The sequence below is a fragment of the Neodiprion fabricii genome, chromosome 4 (assembly GCF_021155785.1).
Source record: "Neodiprion fabricii isolate iyNeoFabr1 chromosome 4, iyNeoFabr1.1, whole genome shotgun sequence".
Lineage (NCBI taxonomy): Eukaryota > Metazoa > Arthropoda > Insecta > Hymenoptera > Diprionidae > Neodiprion > Neodiprion fabricii.
In genome coordinates this window covers 38,055,813-38,077,860 of record NC_060242.1, presented here as the reverse complement: position 1 = coordinate 38,077,860, position 22,048 = coordinate 38,055,813, and the positions used below count along the sequence as shown (strand labels likewise).

At 39.0% G+C, this 22,048-nt stretch overlaps 2 protein-coding genes across 7 annotated transcripts in view; one reads left to right on the top strand and one right to left on the bottom strand.

The window, feature by feature from the left end:
• Nucleotides 1-21,402, top strand: part of LOC124180500 (dedicator of cytokinesis protein 3) — a 33,569-nt gene extending 12,167 nt beyond the window's left edge. Inside the window, exons 5-19 of one of the 3 annotated variants that reach the window (XM_046566099.1) lie at nt 12,941-13,025; nt 13,244-13,702; nt 13,829-14,128; nt 14,224-14,428; nt 14,561-14,743; nt 14,948-15,357; nt 15,436-16,670; nt 16,802-16,819; nt 16,923-17,085; nt 17,496-17,933; nt 18,041-18,182; nt 18,290-18,965; nt 19,060-19,421; nt 19,514-19,863; nt 19,954-21,402. In XM_046566099.1, coding sequence (XP_046422055.1) covers nt 12,941-13,025; nt 13,244-13,702; nt 13,829-14,128; nt 14,224-14,428; nt 14,561-14,743; nt 14,948-15,357; nt 15,436-16,670; nt 16,802-16,819; nt 16,923-17,085; nt 17,496-17,933; nt 18,041-18,182; nt 18,290-18,965; nt 19,060-19,421; nt 19,514-19,863; nt 19,954-20,121 — 5,194 coding nt within the window. In that variant the 3' untranslated portion in view covers nt 20,122-21,402. Of the gene's footprint in view, nt 1-12,940; nt 13,026-13,243; nt 13,703-13,828; nt 14,129-14,223; nt 14,429-14,560; nt 14,744-14,947; nt 16,671-16,801; nt 16,820-16,922; nt 17,086-17,495; nt 17,934-18,040; nt 18,183-18,289; nt 18,966-19,059; nt 19,422-19,513; nt 19,864-19,953 lie in introns of all 3 variants that reach the window. The other 2 variants (XM_046566097.1, XM_046566098.1) reach the window with 2 other exon arrangements.
• Nucleotides 355-8,421, bottom strand: LOC124180504 (innexin inx3). Of its 4 annotated transcripts, none has more exons than XM_046566113.1 (5): nt 8,290-8,421; nt 3,977-4,158; nt 2,765-3,189; nt 2,222-2,617; nt 355-2,117 (listed from the first exon to the last, which is right to left on the bottom strand). In XM_046566113.1, exons 2-5 carry the CDS (start codon nt 4,137-4,139, stop codon nt 1,911-1,913), a joined length of 1,191 nt encoding a protein of 396 aa, XP_046422069.1. In that variant the 5' UTR covers nt 4,140-4,158; nt 8,290-8,421; the 3' UTR covers nt 355-1,910. The 4 variants fall into 4 exon arrangements, with proteins under 4 accessions (XP_046422069.1, XP_046422066.1, XP_046422067.1 ...); XM_046566110.1 differs by lacking the exon at nt 8,290-8,421 and adding an exon at nt 6,818-7,063; XM_046566111.1 differs by lacking the exon at nt 8,290-8,421 and adding an exon at nt 6,028-6,258.
• Nucleotides 21,403-22,048: the final 646 nt, after the last annotated feature.

The following is a 22,048-nucleotide window of genomic DNA, read 5'->3' as shown; positions in this document are numbered from 1 at the left end:
TTCTCTTCTTTGAGTTTTACTTCAACAACTATATTTACCTAAGTATATCACTCGTGTAATGAAGATCAATCCTTATATTCAACGATACTCTAATCTAGTTGCTAAAAAAATAATCGTAGTATTCTTCTCTCTGTGTTTGTTTAGCTAGAATCGTTGTTTAACGTAAAAAATACAAAAATTCATGGACACGAAAACCTGCTTAGTTATTTATACATACATATATATATATATATATATATATATATATATATATATATATATATATATATATATTTGCGGAAAATTGCAAAACGATATTTAATCAGCAATTGAATAAAGAAAAAGGCAACGAGAAAAAAAACTGTATACATGTTATTCTCGAGGAATGAATACGTGGTTATACTTTATCCAAGATATAACGTTACACATTTTTTATAGGCTATAACGCTTCGGATGAGATTTACATATAAATGGAAAACAGGTTCTAATAATATATATAACGTGTGTATATTTATATTATATCGAACCAGATCAGTCACAGTAGATAGTATGCCGTTTATCCCGAATTACAGAAGTATAATTGCCCGTTGGCAATATATTTTGTAATGTATAATACTTTTATATACTATATCGCGTATACTGCGAAAACAGTAAACACTTTTTTTCCTTCTCTTTGTTGATATTTATCAGATATTATGCGTAAGTTTTGATGATAATGATGATATTATGGTTCAAAATTAGAAGGCCTGATGTAAGAAAGAAAAAGGCGTCTTCGGTAATCCGTTGAAATGATGTTTACTTAGGTTTAATTTGATAAAGAGTAAAACGAAACGAATCGTCGAGCAAATTACCCAGTAATAAAGCCCACTAGTAAATTTAATACTAATATTTGTGAATAGATTATTATCTTTCATAGGCGAAATTAGCCTAGAGTATTTACGCGACATTTAAAAAAATGTACAATTACAATTTCTAGTGGATTACAGGAGTATACGATTCTCATTTTGATACACGACGAAGTAATGATAAAATGTCGAAGTGATGATTGGATGAACTTAAAGTAAAGAAAATCTCTAATGGCTCTGACAAACTTATAAACGCGATATTTGTGATGTTTTGATATCAATATTTTTGTTCAGAAGACAGGAACTGAATTAATTTAGAGCAAAATTTCATATCGCGCTTAGGACGAAACTCATTGTACGCCTGTTTTAGTCGACGCAATGCTTAGATTTAAAGCATTTTTATTTAATTATTATTTTTTTTTTCTTTCTACGCTTTCACATCGCGATCAATTGTTTATTATTGACGCACGCCCGTACATCATCCTCTTAAACAAATTATTAATGTATTCGAGACCGTTCAATCATTCATTCACCCCGCTATTATCATCTATTGCAAATATAAAAAATCGTTTAGCAACGATGAGATGAAGTAACTACAGCATTCGGATGCTAACGAAACATCGGATTTGTTTTCCTACCAAACACGTAAAGCGGACCAAAATTGCAAAAATACTTGGAGCACTTTTAACAGCGTTTTAATTGAAAATCGAGTAAGACAATCGTTCCTATAAAAATTTCTGTTCATGGAGCGATTTTAAAGATAGATCATTATCTTAGCAAAATAATAAGTCATAATCGTATCGTTATTAATAATCCTATGAAATCTAATTAAATCGAAATCATTTATAGACCCATCTAATCGATACATTCGTATTTAATTAGCACGTATCGTTTACAGCGATACGTATAATTGTTTTGTAAGGAAAAGTCGAACTAAAGAAAATATGTGTTTGAATTTGAAATCGAAGTGAAAATAACTGTACTTCGATGATGATTGAACAAAATTTCGTTCACCTTCCCAAGAAAATGAAAAAAGAACCAGGCGCTCTTCTCGCATCAATTTACCTCAACGTTTTATCACATGGTTTAGATTTCCGTGTCCTTGCCAAACTTTTCTATTTCCGGATATATAGGAGACATTTCTAAAGTACTCGGAGCCGATGGCACAGAGGTTGGTGAAGCTCCGCTACTAGATCCTAGGTGCAAACGACGCGATAATTCTTCCAAAATTTCTCTGAATATTGAGAGGTGCATATTCTGACCGAGGAAATGAAGTAGCAGAAAGTCTCCGACCTGAAAACATAATCAATGGGTTAATTACGGGATCACACATTTGAAGATGATCAGAGCTGGATAAATTATAAATGTGAAAACTAGCAACCAATTGCAAAGCCCACCTGAGTCTTTCTGATAAGAGCGTTAACTTCGGCGGAGCTTCCAAATTTGAAACGCTTCTTCAATATGGCTTCGCGAGTGCTCGGTAGTAGAACAATAGCCATACTGTACAGGAGACCGATTCCCGAAAAAATGGCCAGAATGATAAACCAGAACCATAAAAAGATGTATATCTTTTCATTGAGAATGTTCAGGGCCAACACGCAGAGGAAATCCAATTTCTGAACGCTGCCGGACGGACCGAATTTGTGGAAATCGCATTTTGTCACGCGCGGGAATATCTCTATCATCGGATCTCTTCGTTTCTCCTGATCCATATTACTGAACGCAACCACTTCCGTTCCGTAAGTCAAAAACGCACCGCCCAAAAATGTGTCGATGAAAAATATGTTCCCAACCTGAAATCAAAAGAAGAGTTATAAATTACATGCAACCCGAACGGAAAATCGTTCGTAAATTTAGCATCCAGCTTCTTCCAAGTGTCGTTTTAAAAGCTAAATATTGCATAAACGTGAAAAGAGTTTAAAGAAAAAAAGAAGCCTCACCACATTGACAAAGTTGAGAGCCTCGCAGAAGAAATATCCGGCTGCATAACTGTTGTGCAGATGTAGAGTTTCGTACATGTACTGTACTAGCCGATTCGTTCTGACCAATCGTTCCTCCTTGGTTTCCACCAACGCGCCGCGGATTCCCTCGGATATATTTTTGACCTTGCCCTCTTCCCACTGTTTCCACATCCAATGTGGAATGTAGAATAGTATTCCTTGGAAAAATAGCATGAAAGGAACCCACTGGTAGTAGGAATGATACTTTCTATCGCCAGTGTCTGGACCGAGGCCTGGATGCGCTGTGTCCGAGGGTATAGGCTTGAGACTTTTTCCAGGAATAGTGTAGCTGACCATCACCCAGCAATAGTTGTTCACCACGTGTCCCGGGACCGACGGATCCGATATACAATTTATCGGTTCACCTGGAGAGGGTTGAAAATCAAATTGACGAAAATTGTTCACTCGTTCACTAACCGTTAACGATTATGATTACATAAATCTCGATTATCACAACTGGTCAAAACACCTCGAGGAACTTACGGTTCTTTGGAAACATAGGTCTGCAAAAAAATATTTCACTTCAGCTGCACTGGATGTATTTGGTAAATGTTATGTTTTCGAGTGTGCTGAATCCAAAAATTACTTTCATTTCCCTCCATCACGTACAGTCGCATAAAAAAGCGGTGATGAAAAAATCACCATTTCATTACAATGAACTAAATAATATTTCTTGATGAAATGTACTTGACATTTCGTGTTCATTCTTTTTCCCTATGAAACCATTTCTTCTTCTCTTTGATACTTTTCCGAATACGGTTCCGTTTTCCAATTTCTGTTTCCCTTGTTTTTATTTATTTTTTTGAGTCTCACTTTAATACATATTAAATTGAAGTAAGAAATCACTTTTGCTTAAGATTTTCAGAAACAAGAATGGGATATCAAATTTCGAGTTAAACGGGAGTTTTGCGCTAAATGAAACCACAAACACGAAGTCAAGAAAGGACCCAACGCGATGGAATTTTTGACAATTTTTTTTTGGTGTCGGTGGTTAAAAATCGTTAACAAAACAGTGTAAGAAAAAAAAAAAAAAAAAAAAACCAGTGTAGTTTTTTTGTTTACAGACCTGTGATATTGGATGCAACGTTAGTTTTGTTAAGATATATTCAATTCGGTAACATTAGGAATAAAAAGTGCGAAATGTTTACTCACCGATCAAACTGTTCGCTGTGACGATGATGCAACAGACGAATAGAATTGCAGAGGTGATTCGATAATGGGCCCGAAACACCATATTATCGATTACAGCTTTGTCGATCAAGTATCGAACCTTGACGAACCCAGCTACAGCCGAGACCAGGCTGAAAACCGCCATTTTCGATCGTTTTTACACCCTGAAACAAGAATCGTGAACATGTTGAAACGTACAAGTCACAATAACAACGTTATATCATTTTTCAAATCATCCTTTACCACGAGAAGATACATTCTCTATCTACGCACATTTAATTTCTCGACGTTTCGATTTTTAAAACGTACCACATAAACAGGCCCATTCAATAAGAGAGTCTGATGAAACTTGTTAAACGGCCAGAGTTTCGTTATTTAGTAAATTAGTACAAGTTGACTCAAGGCGCATGCCGTTACTCAGGGGTCAATCACAGCGTGTTTTACGGACCATTCGTCGTTGTTTCATTCTTCGTATAATACTTCCCAGTAGACCGAAAATGTTTCTACTTTAAGAGGTTCTTCAACGTTTTGCAATATCGCTCCATTAATATAAGAAAATTTTTGAATCTTTCGCACAAACTTTTTCGCGATAAGAATAAGGAGGAAAAATAAAAAGAAGAAATCAGTTTCGTTGCTTAGTGTAAACGTGACGCAAATCGTATTATTATTCCTGCAGGTATTCTTTATTTACTTGTAGAAAACTGGCGCAAAGTTCAGATTAAATTTACTCCTTCGATCACCGGCATCATCGGGCTTTACTCGGATACTTATTACTCGTAACTGTTTACGGATCTCTGGGAATAACGCGCGTCGTTGTTCCCATCTCGCTGCGAAATTTTATCGAAAATGTTACAGCTTACGTAAATGATTTCCTGTTGTCTGCATCAGGAACAAAGCGGGTATTATAATAATAGCGACGTAAACTTATCTCGAGTGAAAGGACATAAACTGCTGCTGTTGGTGGGAGCTGCTGTAGCAACAAGTTCATATCTACGTCAGAATACACTGCGAGATGATTCAACCTCGGAAATATGTCGTCCCTGATAATATACGTTACATCCTGTGCACAGCCGACAGGAAGATGTGACAATAATTATCATTAAATGATTTTAGATTGAAGAAAGAGAGCGAAAATTTTCTAGTCACAATTAAATATCGAACCTTAATATCGTTGAAGCACAAACATGTCGAAATGGAACGAGCTATCTGTGCTTAATAAACATATTACAGAACGAATTCAATTTCTTGTTATATAATCACAGATGTTTGCAATATGTATGTTTAAAACGGTATTCATTAAGCCTGCAGTGCGGCACAATAAACCGGCGACGGTTCTACGCTCTCCGCATGTGGCTAACGGATTTTTCTAACGTAATTGTATATTCCGGCTGAAATTGATTGCTTCAATCTTTGTTTGAGGCGGAGTTTTACGCCCCTGTTTTACCGACCGGAATATTGTCGTTGTACTGTTTTTCAAATCCATTCGTCAAAGCAGACGAGATTATGATTTTCCTTCTCGCATTGGATATAGTATCGTGTGACGAAATTGGAGTACATTTTAGTAAAGAAAACGAAGAAAAAAAAAGTATACTGTAATTGCAATAATATCATCTTGAGGTATTCTGCTTATTACGTTATGCCTAAACATGGAAACGTTTGCCATGCGGTTTCCACGAAATTTGCATTAAACAAATGCGAGAAAAACGAGCATTATGAAATTCCACACACACGTATACTACGGAATGTATGTACGTATGAAGAAATGCCGATATCACGTCGATTTGTTAACTACAAGCTGTCGCTATTTCATTTCGTACAAATTTCATTTTTCCGTCTTCCTATTTTGAGGTAATTCTTTATGACGTTATGTAATGGTTCAGAGAATAAAGGTCTATTCGGTAGCTCCATTTTCGATCCATTTGGAAAACGGTACCGACCATTAACCAAGCGGCATTCCTTAACGAGTATAGCCGTAACAATAAGAGAAAATTGTGCCAAAATCTTCGGGATAATCGATAAGATATCGAAAATACCGTATAGATTAATTCCGTGCTGTCGTTGTTCGAAGCATGTGTCAACATTCCGAGAACTAACACAAGTAGAACGCAGCTCGTCAGTGTCTAATCACGAAATTCGTGGGCGTCGCGACCTTTATAACACAGTCGTACGATCTCCTGCACTCGCGTTACGTTGTAAGATAATTTTTTTTTTTATTCTTTATGTTGTCCAATTTTAAGATTCCGCGGAATCTTATCAGACCGATGGCTCGATATTTACTGATCCGAATGTTGATTCGGCGTTCGGCGAATCATCCGGTGCGTCGAATTTCTATGGATATAATAACTATGGATTACTAGTACGCTCAGTTCCAGGAATTGACTCAACTTTCGTTTTTATACGACTTTCAAGATAGCCGGGTGACCGGTTTGCTCGCCTCTGTATCGTTGTGTAAACCCAGAAAGGCAGGCAGCCAAATACCGAGACGCGGCAGGAGGGTCGTCTGTCGGTCGAGAGAATATGTACGAGACAAGAAAGAAAATGAGAGAGATAGAGCGAGAGAGAAAGAGAAATGAACAGACGCCGCACGCCGGTCGGTGTAAATTGTCTAAATTCACTTCGTCAGTTTCCTTTCTTCCTAAGCAGTCGAGAATCGGCGCAAGAAGCGTCGCGTATCCGTTGATAAAACAGAACAAAACAAAACAAAATAAAACAAATGAATCGAGACTCGGAAAGCAAACGGCGAAAAGAGATTGGATAGGCAAAAGCCCTGCGGCAGTAGTAAAATACTTTTATAGTAAAATGTTGCAGAGTGGGTATCCTTACAGCTCAAATGAGATACGGCGCCAAGATATTTTTCTATTTCCCTGCAAGAAACACACACACGCGGTTATCTTCTTTCCGTCGATATTCCCAGTCGCGTCGTTGTTACATTGAAGTTAAGAGAGAAATAAAACAAATAAATCAAACCAAACCAACTGACGCACGCACTTATAAACCCGAGGAGAGACAACAAGCGTGTCGCACCAACGGGGCCCGTCGAACAACTGCCACGGATCCGACCGTAGGGCCCGAGCCGGACGCCATCTTGATTCTTTCCTTGTTCGTGTTCCAACTTCCATGGAAAGCCGGGAAGGGGATGAGACGCGTTCATTACCTAGCATACGCTGCGGCTCTCTGCCCTTTTCGAAATACCTCATTGTGGCAATAAGGCATGGGAATCCCCTCAATCCTTTCTTACTACGTGAGGCGTCTGTCATCCTCCTTCCCTCTTTTCCCCTCCTCTCTCCTATTCTGCAGTTCCATATATGTATAAACTGATCGTCACGTCGCTGGGTATAATCCCGTTGGTAATTTCTTATTCTCACACGTACAGAAACTTGACTTTTCTCGGTCAATTTCAACCGCTGTCAATAATGCTGATTGTGAGACTGCTATAAGTGGCGAGTGGATACCCACATCGACCGCAATTTGATATATTTCCCCAACTTATACTTTCCTCTTCTCTGTTGTTATTAAAATCCACTGTCGGGAGATATCGCGTTTATTACGCAATTATCGCGTAGCTTGGACAAATAAAACGACTTATAAGCGATGTTCCGTGCACATGATTTTCATTGCAATATTGAAATGTTCTTCCGCTTTATCGTTTTCTGATATATACTCTTTGTACAATTTATTTTTTATTTTCTTCATTCTATTCGACCTTGAAAATTTTCGGTAGACACGAAGCCTCTTTTTAAACAGTTGTGCGATATTATTGTACAAGCGGTGGAAAACTCTTAATTAATATAATTTATAGTAAGCCTACAATAGTACAGGAATCGCTAATCGCGCTAAGAACACAACAGATTTTTAATGCTTGGAAAACGAATTTTCGCTTATACGTGTACGTCTGAATTTACATTTACACACATAAGTATCCGTTAGTGCTATATACGTGTATTGCTTTGTTGCAGAACCGTACGTATGATAATTATAATAAGCTGCTTCTTCCTCGACTAGAAACTGTCACGTAGTAAACGACGTCAATTCCCCTATCCAATTTACAATTAGTACAGCCCAATCAGTGTTGAAACAAAAACTGACGAAACCGAGGTTCAAAAGAACCACTTAAACGTGCTACCTCGCTCATTTGACGATTTTTGAACAAGCCAGGGTATAGACCATTCCTCTGATACATAGCGTCGTTTCAAAATTATTCATTTCTCTCGTCGCATCTCACGCGATAAAATTGTCGCATGTGTATAACGTACTACTTATGATATATAACATGTTGGTATGTATGTAGTACGTACATGCACGCACGTAGAGGCCAGGCGTAATCCAATATTACGTATTATACGTGGAAGGTTTTATCCTCCCCAGGTCGTTTCAGCTATTACGTTGATCGTGAGTGCGCGCATGCTTGCCTCCGCAACGGCGACCGCAGCATCTCGACACGAAATCGTGATGTTGCGTTCTTGCTCCGACACATGGTCACGCTGCTGGTGGCCGGTCTGCTCTTTCCGCTGTACCATACCAGAGTCAAGGTTTGTGGCTCGGTGAATACGCCGCAACCATGCACGGAACCTGTTCAACTTCAGAACCATTGCCATTTCGGACTCGAGGATCCGTCTCTCGTCGGCTTTTGTTATACTATACCTCGATCCTTACAGCTCCGGGTCCCTCTTCAGGATCCTTTAAACCTCATTAGATTTCATTCGTTTCCTTACACCAAATAGGAAAGATCATGTTTCAACCAACCTTCGGTGTTGCATAGATTATGGAAAAGCGCGGAACTTTTTACGGCCTACCTCTGAGTACGTGCTTCGTTTTTGCCGATGTTGCTACTGCTGCCCTGCCGATGCTACCGGTTTTATAATTAGCTCGAACAGACGGACGTATGTTCGTTCAACCGTTTAACTAATTACATATTAGTATAACAGTGCTATTTCCTCGGTATTGCAGGATTGCCGAGAATGTGCCAACTTTAGTCGTTTTTTTATACTTCAAGTTTTTATACCTCTGCAATATAAGTATAATATAGGTATGTATATCAGGATAATTTGAATCGTTCCGCGTCGATTGACCCATATTTTTCATTTCCCTCTCTCCGATTTCGTTGTAATTCATTCAGCAGCAATAATTGTTACGGGTAATAAAAATAAAAATTTGTAATAAATATCATTCTCAGTTACAATTGCATGTACAGATCAAGAATAAAGGGTTTCCCAATATGACGTTGCAATGTCATGTGGCGGCAGTATTGTCATCGAACATCCTGGAATAAGAGGAAAGAATTATGTTCAGGTTTAACCGCATGTAAAGCCATTTGCATTGCTGCAATACGGAAAATATGTGGTTCGGACTATCAGTTACGAAGGCGCAGCTTCCTGGTTTCCGTTCACCATCGTATTATATCTCTGCGAACTCCCGTGGCCTATAGCAGCTGAAATAATAGCCTACCCTACGACTATCTTTTATTTTTAGCCTGAACAGAGTAAATCGTCATGCTATATGGGACTTAATTAAGACCGTTTGAGCTGGACTGCCATGCACAGCCCTCGCAGCCCTGACATCCATCGCAAATTGCCATTTTATTCCTGTGTGTGTGCGTGTGTGTGTAAGCGCACGTTTGCACGAATGGATATGAAGACTTTTTACAATGCGGCATGTGCAGTACGTACAGGTTTATTATTGTATATACGTAACTTTCAGATTAACCCGGTTCATTGGTTGTGCAATAACTCTGTGCACACTCTGTTGTACCTTATTATACTTATCTTCGCAATTATCGTCGATGATGGATTGATTCCCTTCGAATATGAGGTGTCCTTTTACTTTGTCGATGTTTTAAGGGGAACGGTCGATTCGTCATTTACTTATATTCGGCAAACGAGATACGATAACGGTCTCTTCGTATAGGTGGCGTGAACTAATCTTTATACGATATATCTTAAATAACAGGTGTGCAGTTATACGTACGAGAATCGGTTATAACTGAAACTAATGACTCGGAAGTCTGGACACGTTTTGTAGAATGAAACCGCCTCGTCAGCTCGTATCTTGGTGTTTGTTTCTACTCAGGTATAGCTATGATGAATCGTTTATAATATAGTTAGGTAGGAAATTCCAGGTATACTTTATACAACGGTCTAAAAGCCGGGTTTAACATCGTCGAAACTGCGAACGCTGGGAGGTACGACTTGTAGGAAAGTATATCTGCCAATGTTTGAAGGAAGAATAGAGTTTATAACTGCGAAGGTATATTAGAGACCGAAGAGAGAACGTCGCGCTTCTAATTACACGTATCAACAGGCTTCTTTATTCTTCGTATCAACAGGCTTAAGACTAGTCGTTCTAATTCATTGAACAAACTCACCCATATACCTACATTACATACTTCAGGCGTTTAACTCTGAATCACGCACACGTGAAAATCAGACAAATTCTCAGCTGGGTAATGTGCATAACGAGCCCAGTCAATAGTAGATAAATATTTCTTATTTGCGCACTGCACTTTCTATGTACCACACGGTTGTAATATACTTTGTCTACAACTTGTTGACATGTTAATTACAGATATACTCGTTGATAGTCGGTGATCAAATTGAACTCTCTAAAAAGACATAGGCAATTGGACTTGACTTTGAGAGCTCCATTCAATTGATAAACAATCGATATAACTTTAGCTCCTCTTAAATATCATAATAATATTGATTTTCAAATTTGTCAAACTTACAAATACTGAAGATACTAAGCAACATGGAAGAATTTAAACATTATTGACCAGTATAATAAACCCAAAGCATATATTCATCTGACAGTTTCTCTTTAGTCACAAAGTTCAGTTGCAAGTGTGAAACAGTGGACACTATATCCGTAACTTGCACTTGTATTTATTTTGAAGAAATACTGAAAATTGCGGCATAGCTTCTTGTAAAGTTTATAAAATGTTGATTTGTACAGCGGCTTTGGTTAAATATAAAGTCGATATTAGAAACCATTCTACAAATCATTCTGAAGCATTCCAACTGCCGGTTGAATAGCCGGGAGATGACGTCACGCCATAACTATATCCGTTTGCCGGTGAAATTCTTCTGGACGATGTTTCTTCGTGGAAATTCGGTCTACCGTAATCGTATATATATGTATACCTGCACCTATATATACGAGTCCAGGTATATCCTCTGGGCATAACCAGCAAGACCCATTTTACACTATAGGAAGACTGGTTTTGTATGAATGTGTACCTTACCCACAGCGTGTGCACGCGAGGTTACCTCGAGGACATAAAATCGGCTGATGTCCGTGCAGACGCTGCTAGTTGTATGTACAATCACTTTTATTCTACGTTACTGCGGAGGGGTGTGCTTTTATAGTGTCCATTTCATCAGCCGAGCACGACTGTAACTTTGAGGTTTTAGATCGGATCTCGAATCCAAAGGTCAAGGAAAAATGAAAGAGTTGGACTCGCCGTAGGTTTTCCGAGAACGTAACAGTGAAAAGCAAATATTGTAACCCTAGCGATCCTTCCTGAAATATGATTAACTTTACGATGCTATAGTCAGTCCTTACCGACCGAGTAAAGAAAGGAAAAAAGTTTTTCAACAATTTTCTTCGTCGTTATATCTAAATGGTAATTAAATGATATAATATTAAAAACAAGTGGCATTCAACGCGGTCGGTAAAAACTGACTACAGCATCCTTTTAACTTCATTGCTTAGGTTATAAACTTCGAGAGCATAATAATTATGATATCCGCAGCCAAGGCTTCGTTCGATGTCTGTTTTAACCGTTCGACAAGGATTTAACGATGCCTTTAGTTCGATTTTGTGGTTGCGATGCGATATTTTTTGAACGGGACATAGGGTGAGCGGAGTCATAAATATAGGCGGTCACGAAACGACGGACATTGCCCGAACCTGTCTCCGCGCATTCAGGTCTCCGCAAGACTCGCCTGCATTCCTTTGGTGGGGGCAACCGAGGGGCCTGACGTTGGTCTCACGGGGCCCGAGCACGGGAACGATGGGACTTGCCTCACTCGATCGGGCGTGGGTCCTGTCTGGTACATTGAAATTCCCGGACGCACCTCGGCGTGCACAATACCGAGAAATTGTGCTATACTCTACGACCTACGGACACATATTATACATCATAAACCCTCCCATCAATCTCTTCCCTAATCACGGTTTTCACCTCGTGCTTGCAGGCACGCGTGTGCGTGATCCGAGTATCGCAAAAGTATATATAAATATCTATCGGTTGCAGCTTGTGTAACATATTTACGCAGGGTATATTTATCCAATTTTTAACGGGGACTCTTATATACTGTTTATCGGCTCAACGGGACACGAGTCGGATCGACACTTATCTCCGTATCGCAGCGAGGAGTTGACTTGCCGCGATTTCTGTGTATGCAAATGAATAGCACCTGTTGAGATAAATACTGGGCTACTTACACGTGGTACGTGTCTTTAATTGGCACGCATGCAACCCGGCAGAGACATATTAGCCACCTCATAAAAAGGCTCCGTCATAATTATTGTCATTCGATTTCATACTCCGTATAATCTGTCCGGGATTAACTGATCACGCTATCGTATACGGGCATGTCATGTTACTGTTGATTGGGGATAATTTAAATAACACGTGTTAGAAATTTAATGAAAGGTCATGCGGCCATTTACAGTTATGGATTATTATAACTTAGTCATCCATTAATTCTACATTTTTTTAACGTACCCAATATTCTCGATCCTGCGATTCAGGTCAAAGACCCGCGGTCACCCCACCCCCGATTGCCCTTGACCTCGACCTGCAACTTACTGCCGTACAGGAGCATCAAACTCATGCATTTCCACTGGCGGATCAAGTCTGATTCGAAAGCGCTTACTTTCACCCTGAAAAAATAAAATTTTCAATAAACTTGTATAAATTCTTTCTTTCTCTCATTTATGATTCAGAAAACTCGGCTTGGACCTTGTGCCTCGGCAAGGATCACATATGGTAGATCCCGATACGATGTCTGTCATCGAATTATACCACGTGGTAAGTCACTTGGGTTTTTCGCATTCGCCTGTGATCGGAACACCGGCGTTACTCTCATGCGTACTGGGTTGCCTAGCTGCAAAAGGCGTACCGCACTCGTTCAGCAAAATCCTAATTTATTCTAATACTCAGCTACACTTAGAATGTGAAGAAAAGTACGTCTGTATGGACGAAAAGTCATCGCATAAGTGAAATAAACAAATTATTCATTTTTTTAGCATGTACAAAGCGCGGAAAATTCTCAAGGTGCATCAGCGCGCGGTACGCTACGGCGCAAGGAACACAAGAAAGTTTTGACTCATCACTTGTACTTCAGTATGCGAGATTTTGGCCACACAATCGGGGAGGATGTTGAAATTTACTTTTCACTATACGACGCAAGGCACTCTCAGTACCTGAGCGAAAGATTTTTAGTCAGAATATCTAAGGAAGGTTTTTCCAACTATGTTGAAAAATTGCACAGCAACTGTACAATTTTTACCGATCTCGGTAACGCCGATTTGAGCAAAGATTTGTACATGGTTGCCCACGTAATGAGATGCGGACGAATGCTTTACTCGGATTCAGGAAAAAATAAGGCATGCAGCACCGTTTATCGGAGGCCACACGGAGTCGCTGTTTTGTGTTTGGCTGAAGCCACGCAGGATCACAGCGAAGAATCGGAAATGACTTTTAAGGTACAATGGAAATTTTTTTAAACATTATTTACGTACAAAGTATGTTGTTGGTCGTTTTAGGAAACGGTGCCTTTGAATAGTCTTGTATTTCCCATGGAAATTATACATCCGTGTATTGTATTTCAGGTATATCAGGGCGAAGAAAAGGAATTTCATCAATTGCACGAGCAAATAATTCGAAACAACAAATGTTCCCCCTTAACGGGACAGCCAAATTATGGCATCGTGGCATCTCTGCGTGTTTTGCATGGAGAGTTGTCTCAGGTTCGAGAAGAGCATCCCTTGTTATTTAAAAATATTTGCTTGACGAAGAAGCTCGGATTTTCAGACGTTATTATGCCGGGTGATGTGCGCAACGATTTGTATTTAAAATTGGAAAGGGGGGAGTTTGAGCGTGGCGGGAAATCTACTGCTAAAAATATAGAGGTAAGTGCTAGGCTCGGATACAGCTGTGATGTATTGTATAATTTATTCTTTACATTCCACAAGAATTTCACTAAACCGAACTGCTGCAATTATAGGTCACCATATTAATGCTGGACGCGGAAGGTCAGCCCTTGGAAGGTTGTTTATTCGGAGCAGCTGGCATGGACGCGAGTTCGGAATACCAAAGTCTAATTATCTATCACTACAACAGTCCATCATGGGCTGAAACAATCCGGCTTGCAATTCCAATCGATAAATTTTACGGATCTCACGTACGCTTAGAATTCAGACACTGTTCCAGTGAGTATAACGATAAACAATAATGCTTTCAACATTAATGAAATTTCTTAAAAAATGTTTTATCGACTCGAACAGCCAGCTACTACATGTCCTAGTACAATAATCATTGTTTCTTTGTACTTGGTCGTCTAGCCCGTGAAAAGAACGACAAGAAGTTGTTTGGATTTGCGTTTGTTCGTTTGATGGAGCCGGGTGGAGCCACGCTGCAAGATGGTCAGCATGAACTCTACATCTACAAGTGCGAAGATCGTGCCAAGTTGGACACTCTCAGTTATCTGTCATTGCCAAGTAGCGCTCGAGAACCTAATTCTCCAGGTAACTATTATCTGTACTGTAATACCATTTTTCACATACTACCGATTAATTGCCAGTACATTTGTCATAACGTGACTTTGGTAACGTTCAACCAAATTTAGTACTGGTTCTATTCAAAATTCGCATAGTGTAGAATCTGAGAAGTTTGCTTTAAATCTTATCATCCTACGGTATTAATAATTATAGAAAATATTCGTATTACAGGCACACCGCCGTTCACGAGATCGCACAAAGAGGCTGTATTCGTGCACTCTTTACTCTGCAGTACAAAACTAACACAAAATGTTGACCTACTAAGTCTTCTACAGTGGAAAGAGCATCCAGAAAGAATATCCGAAGCCCTAGGACGAGTGTTGAGATTAGGGGGTGAGGAGTTGGTTAAATTTCTTCAAGATATACTGGACGCGTTGTTTTCCATGTTTCATACAGAAGATGGGAACTCGACCGCTCACTCCGGCTTGGTATTTCAAGTCCTTGTTTCAATATTCAGTCTACTAGAGGATCCAAAATTCGAGCACTTCAAACCCGTCATGGATGCCTACATATCAGGTCATTTTGCAGCCGCTTTAGTTTATAAAGGGCTATTGAGCAGTGTGCAGCACTGCGCTGACTGGGTAACTGCTGCTGAGAAGCAAGAACCGATTATGAAGTGTTTTAGATCTCTGGAATACATATTCAAATTTATTATCCAGAGCCGTTTGCTGTTCTCCAGAGCAACCGCGGGTCAATACGAAGACAGCTTCAAGCGAGATTTATACTGTGTGTTTGCGGCGCTGAATAAAATGCTGAGTATATCATCTGACGTTGTACTTTTGTCGCAAGTGGCATTGCTTCTCTCAATTTCGGCAGTGTTCGAACAGCTTGTTGCCGTTTTACCGGTCCTAGAAGTGGCCAGACTAACATGCCAAATGCTTGATTCGCTGCCGCGAGAACCCCCTCCAGAGTTAATGCGGTCTAAGCTCACAGCCATAAAAAATATTGTCACATCTCAGCTCTTCCAAGACGATGAGAGCAGAAATTTATTATTGACCACAATTTGCAGACATCTAAGGGTACACTTAGCCAGAAGAGAAGAGCTCAGAGCTTGTACGGACATTTTAGGGGAACTTCTCAGCTTCCTCTATAAACGAGCACATGATACAAACAAAGTTAACAATTGCATACACCATGACGTTGAGACTCTGTGTCTTTCGACATTGGATATCTTGATTCAAACGATATTGATCGTGATCGATTCTAGCTGTCCCAACTTGGGATGTCTTGTCGGTTGTTTAATCGGTCTTCTTCAGCTCCTTGATGAGTATCACTATTCAAGACTGTGGGAAGAGTTGACCCACGGCGGTGAGCGAAAACCATTGAAAGATTTCCTTTTAAGAGTGTTTCTAGTCTTCAGAGACCTGGTCAGACAAGAAATATTCCCTCCTGATTGGTTAGTGATCAGAATGCAAGCAAATAACATCATTTTGAGGTCGCTGCAAGAGCTGGCGCAACCGTTGGCCTTCAGATTTTTACACGGTAGCTTTGACTCTCAACTCTGGTCGACCTATTTCAATTTGGCTGTGGCCTATTTGACTCAACCTTCCCTTCAGTTGGAACAATTCTCTGAAGTGAAGAGGGAAAAGGTTGTTGAAAAGTATGGTGACATGAGAGTTTTAATGGGATTTCAAATACTATCCATGTGGTCGCATTTGGGTGAACGAAAATTGGACTTTATTCCTGGAATGGTGGGACCGTTTCTAGAAGTTACTCTAGTGCCAGAGAGCGAGCTGAGAAAAGCAACTTTACATATATTTTTCGATATGATGGAATGCGAACAACGCGCTAGAGGCAGTTTTAAATCTGTTGAATCAGAATTAATCGATAAACTCGACATTCTAATCAGCGAGAACAAAGGTGACGACGAATATCGACAGTTATTTAATACCATGTAAGTATGTGTTATAGAAACAAACAGTTTCTGCAACTTTTAACTGCAAACATAAAGATTTATATAATTTGTGTCATTGTTGCTAATTTCATTTTGAATAACGTGCAATGTTTAATTCCATGCGGCTATAGGGAGCACCTCAGTGCCGTGTAAGTCTGTGTATCATATGAGAAAATTATGCTCGTTATTTTACTGTTCAATGATAGCATACATTTAAATATGCTGACTTGTTTTTGTTGAACAAATTTTCAGATTGCTGGATAGAGTTCAATCAGAAGATCCAACGTGGAAAGATAGTGGTACAGCATTTATCACCTCTGTAACACGCTTGCTAGAAAGATTGCTAGATTACAGAAGCGTTATTCAAGGCGATGAGAACAGAGATAAGCGAATGTCTTGCACTGTGAATTTGTTGGTAGGTATAAGTGATACTTTAAAAATGTGTTTGCAGTTGGTTCGATAGAGATGCATCGTTCTTACAGTCAAACTTAGTTTAGGGGCTTAAGTAACCTACGTCTAGTTGCAGTAACAGATGGCTATAAAATCAGTCTATTATTAATTGGCAATGTGTTAATGTCATTATGCTGTTTGTTAATTTGCTACTTGTAGCACTCGCGTGGCTTAGAGGGTGCTAAATATACCAACAGCAAATCATATTGAAGCGTTAGACACATGATGTTTTACAGAAAGTCTTGCGTCATTAAAGTTACTGGAAGATTCCTCAAGTTCTCTTTGTCTTCATTTGTCTCTTGAAAGACGAGTTTGTGTTGCTTCCAACACACTTATTGCATAACTAAAATGGGTATATTTCTGTGTTTCATTCAGAACTTTTACAAAAACGAGTTCAATCGAAAAGAAATGTATCTACGCTACATTTATAAACTTCACGACTTGCATCTGGCAGCTGAAAACTATACAGAAGCTGGCTTCACAATGAAATTATACGCCGATCAGCTAGGATGGGGAGCAACAACATTACCACCTGATCACGCACATCCTCAGCAGCCAGAATGGCAAAGGAAAGAATTGCTCTATCATCAGATAATTCATTATTTCGATAGAGGCAAATGTTGGGAGAAAGGAATACCTTTGTGCAAAGAATTGGCTGTGTTGTACGAATCGAGATTATACGATTATGCTAAGCTTAGTCACATATTAAGAACCCAGGCAAGATTCTTGGATAATATTCTTACGCAACTGAGACCAGAGCCAGAGTACTTTAGAGTAGGCTTCTATGGACTAAGCTTTCCGCTATTCGTCAGGGTAAATTGATTATCTTTAATAACAAGATTTGAGCAAAATTGCGAACCTGAGCATATTAAAATAATCCGGTACATAATCATTGTTTTTTTTTTTGTTTTTTTTCTTAGAACAAATTATTCATTTATCGAGGTCTGGAGTACGAGAGGATTGGAGCTTTTACTCAACGATTGCAAACGGAATTTCCAAGCGCACAAATTCTGATGAAGAATTCACCACCCGACGAAACTATTATTTCTTCTGAGGGCCAATGTGAGTTTTATACTACATATATTATATTCTGTGACAATTCTCAATTTCCTAATTTCTGATCATGTAGTACAAGTATTCTCCTCTAAAATCCTGTAACACAATTCTAGTTATTCAAATCTGCAATGTCAAGCCGATACCAGAGGAGGGAAGCCTGGGTTACGGTATGACGGAAGTCCCTGAGAGAATAGTGGCATTTTACTTGGTGAACGACGTTCGAAAATTCACATTCGATCGTCCCCTGCATCGAGGTCCAGTTGACAGGGAAAACGAGTTCAAATCTTTATGGATCGAACGGACATTGCTAACGACAGAAGCAAAACTTCCTGGCATACTTAGATGGTTTGAAGTGATAGAAAAAAGAACGGAGCTTCTCGCTCCGGTACAATTTGCCTGCGAGACAATGCAATCTGTGGAACGTGAATTGCGAAAACTTGTTGCACAGTATACAGCAGAACCCCATAGAAATATCAATCCGTTTAGCATGAGGCTACAGGGAATAATTGATGCCAATGTTATGGGTGGTATAACGAAATACGAGGAAGCATTTTTAACATCAGAATTCTCGAGGCAAAACCCGGACGCTATTCCTCATGTAAACCGTCTAAGAAGTTTGATTCTCGATCAAATGAGCGTTCTGGAATCAGGTCTACTTTTGCACGGGCAACTTGCTCCTGCCGGTGTACAACCCTTGCATAAAAGACTGATCGAGAGGTTTACTCAATTAAAACAAGGTTTGGGACCTTTGGCAAGGCAGAGAACGATCCACCAAGACAGCATCATCAAGTGAGTTTTATGTTTCTGATAGAACCAATTTTGTTGAAGATGTAACAAGCCTTTCAGAATGGAACATTTATATGACTTCACTCAAATATTACAGTTCGCCATTACCGCCATTGCCGACAAATGAAAAGCAGCGTCCTGCTACTCTGGAAACAGCTGGTTCCAGAATATCTCATACGGACAGTGAAGGGCAGATGGAGGACGAAGGATTTTACACCAGAGTTGACGGTGCTCCACCTCCGATTCCGCAAAGAGAAGTGAGACCGCGTTCTGTGGGCTATGGAACCACTCCGCCAAGACCGACCCATCAAAGATCTCTGAGTAAACCCATCAGCCCAAAGTTACCCTTGAGACATTCTTTGCCAACACCAACAGATGGAAGTGATCAGACTAATATGAGGAACTCCTGGAGTGAACCAGGACCTGAACCAGCTCCACCGTTGCCACCCAGAGGTTGCAGTAAGTGAAATTAGACACTGTGGTTGTGTTTTAGAGCTGAAAATGATTTTCTCCAATGATAACGTGTTTGTTGTAATTCGTATCTCTTTCAGCTCCTGATAAGAGAGAATCGAATACAAGTTCCATCGGTCCACCTGCTCCACCCAAGCGTCTTACGCACAAACGTACATCGGAATGGAATACAGAGGACGATACGGAACAGCAGAGTGACCCTAATGACCTGAGAGATAGCGGTATTTCAACAGCTAGCCTTTCGGACTTCCAATCTCACCTAACAAATCTGAATAACTTAAGCTACGAGGATTTTGAGCCCAGGGCAAGGTGCAATGATGTTATGAACATTTCTCCACCTACTGTGATAAACGCTCTGAACGTTTCACTAACTAATTTTTCTAATAGCACATTCCAAAGCTCGCATACTTTTCAAAGTAGCTTCCAAGAGGTAAGTTGTTTGGCGTGAATAGTTTACCTTCTATTTTGTGCCCCTACGTTTTTTTCATTCGATATTACAGGGCTTTCCAAATTTTTTCAGATAAGTCCACCGCCTATACCTCCTAAAGCACATCAAGACACTCCTTCAGCCCCGTCAACTTTGGAAAGGGTCACAAGTCGTTCCCAGATATCTGGCCATACCGAAAACTACACAGTACCCAAGTTGCAAACACTTTCTGTAGCTTCTGATACAGAGAGTAGCGTTTAGCAATGATATTACCCTAGTCTCTTAGTATTTAGTAGCGGGTGTGCGGGAGTCCCAAAAGACAAAAAAAAAAAAGACAAAATTGAAAATCAGCTTAATTATTAAATTGGACTTCGAAAACACAAAAATAAATATCGCATAATCATGATTATTATTGATATTAGGTGCTTAAACTTGTCCTAATTCAATCAATACGATTATGTTTAGTCAATAATTTGTGCTGATTACTTTACCATTGGAAACGCGCTATATAGATATATAATTGAAACGTGGTAGTCTTATCTGTGCAGTTTAAGACTGAAAATATTTTGAAACATGTGCATCTGTATAGATATGCATGTGTATTGCTTATATTTATTCCTGCATTGAAGAGTCGTTAAGTCTATTTAACCAGAAGATTAATTAAAATTGATATCAAATCGTTCTATTGCCAACCAAAACTCTTTTATAGCCCGATCTATTTCTGGGATTGATGCTTTCATTCAACTGAAACTGAAATTGAAAACGAAATATATTATTAATAATAATATTATTGCGGTAATCAAGGATTCGCGCATCACCAGCCAGTTTATCCATAACGGAATATCTCACAATCTGAACGAGATTCATCTTATGATTAAAGTTCGAGGTATTCGTTTTTTGACCCACTTACACCCATATATTTGTACCTTATCATTGGTAGATCTGCTCAGTTATAATACGGGAAAGATTTTTGATCTTATATGCGCAAGCAGTCCTTCCAGCTAGACGTACATTTTCAAGTTACCAACCAATTGTTTGTACTCAAAGATATTACTCGTACTCTCTTGCCTGTAATACAGTGACTGCAATTATCGCAATAATCTTATAGAACAGTTTTTGCGGTCAGCTTGATAGACAACTGTAAAAATGTGCTAGTAATATTCTAATGAATTTAAACCAACTCCACAATCCGATGAAATAATATGTATAGATTTTCTTTTAATACATGTAGTAATTTGACAATTGAATTTTACGCAGAGTGTACTGACACCTGAGCCGACTTATGAGTTCAATGTGTCGTGGATAAATGTTTGGTTGGTAACTCTTTTCGATTGAGAAGTAGGCCGCTGCATCTTAATCTAGTAAGATATATTCCATGTTAATGGTGAGTCATCGTTGAGTTTCTATCAAACTGAAAACAGATTCTGGTGTTGGAACCCGCGAGAATTTTACTTTAAAGACAACGCTCTTCCGAGTATCAATCTAACTATATTTTGTAATTTATTTATATTTTCCATAAGAATAAAAGTCATTTTTCAACAATCTGGATTTATGATTCATAATTCCTAATTATTTTCCACAAATTCATTGAATACTTTATGTAGCGAACTTTTGTATAATTTTTTCAACTAACGATCTATTCGCGAATTATCTCATACCCTCGAGAAATGAAACGCTGAAGAAAAGAAGGAGTTTAGAGAGAAAACTGAGGATTTTGCAACATCGGAACCACTGACGTATATTTTTATGCTTCGTTCATTATCTGCATGAAAAGTTTAAATATTAGACGAATTTGCGCGAAGCCCAACGTTTCGTTTTCGGGAATCTGCCGTTCCTTAGTCTGCACGATCTTCACATTAGAATATAATCTGAATTATATTCATTTTCAGAGAAGAAATGTTATGAAGGATATAAATGTCATACATATAACAATCACAGTACGGGTATATAAATTATGTATATTCTTCATGTTTCTCGATATAAATATATACAAAACTTGAGTATTATCATATAATACTATGTCTCGTCTTAAGAATTACATTGGCGTAGAAAAACAAAACAAGATTCCAAAAAAATAGTAATGTAAAACTACCTGGAATGTATACATTGCACAGTAATGTGTATAGAGAAATACTTAAGGTACGTAAGAAATTAGTTTCGTGTTAAATACGTGAATGAAAAATGAGCT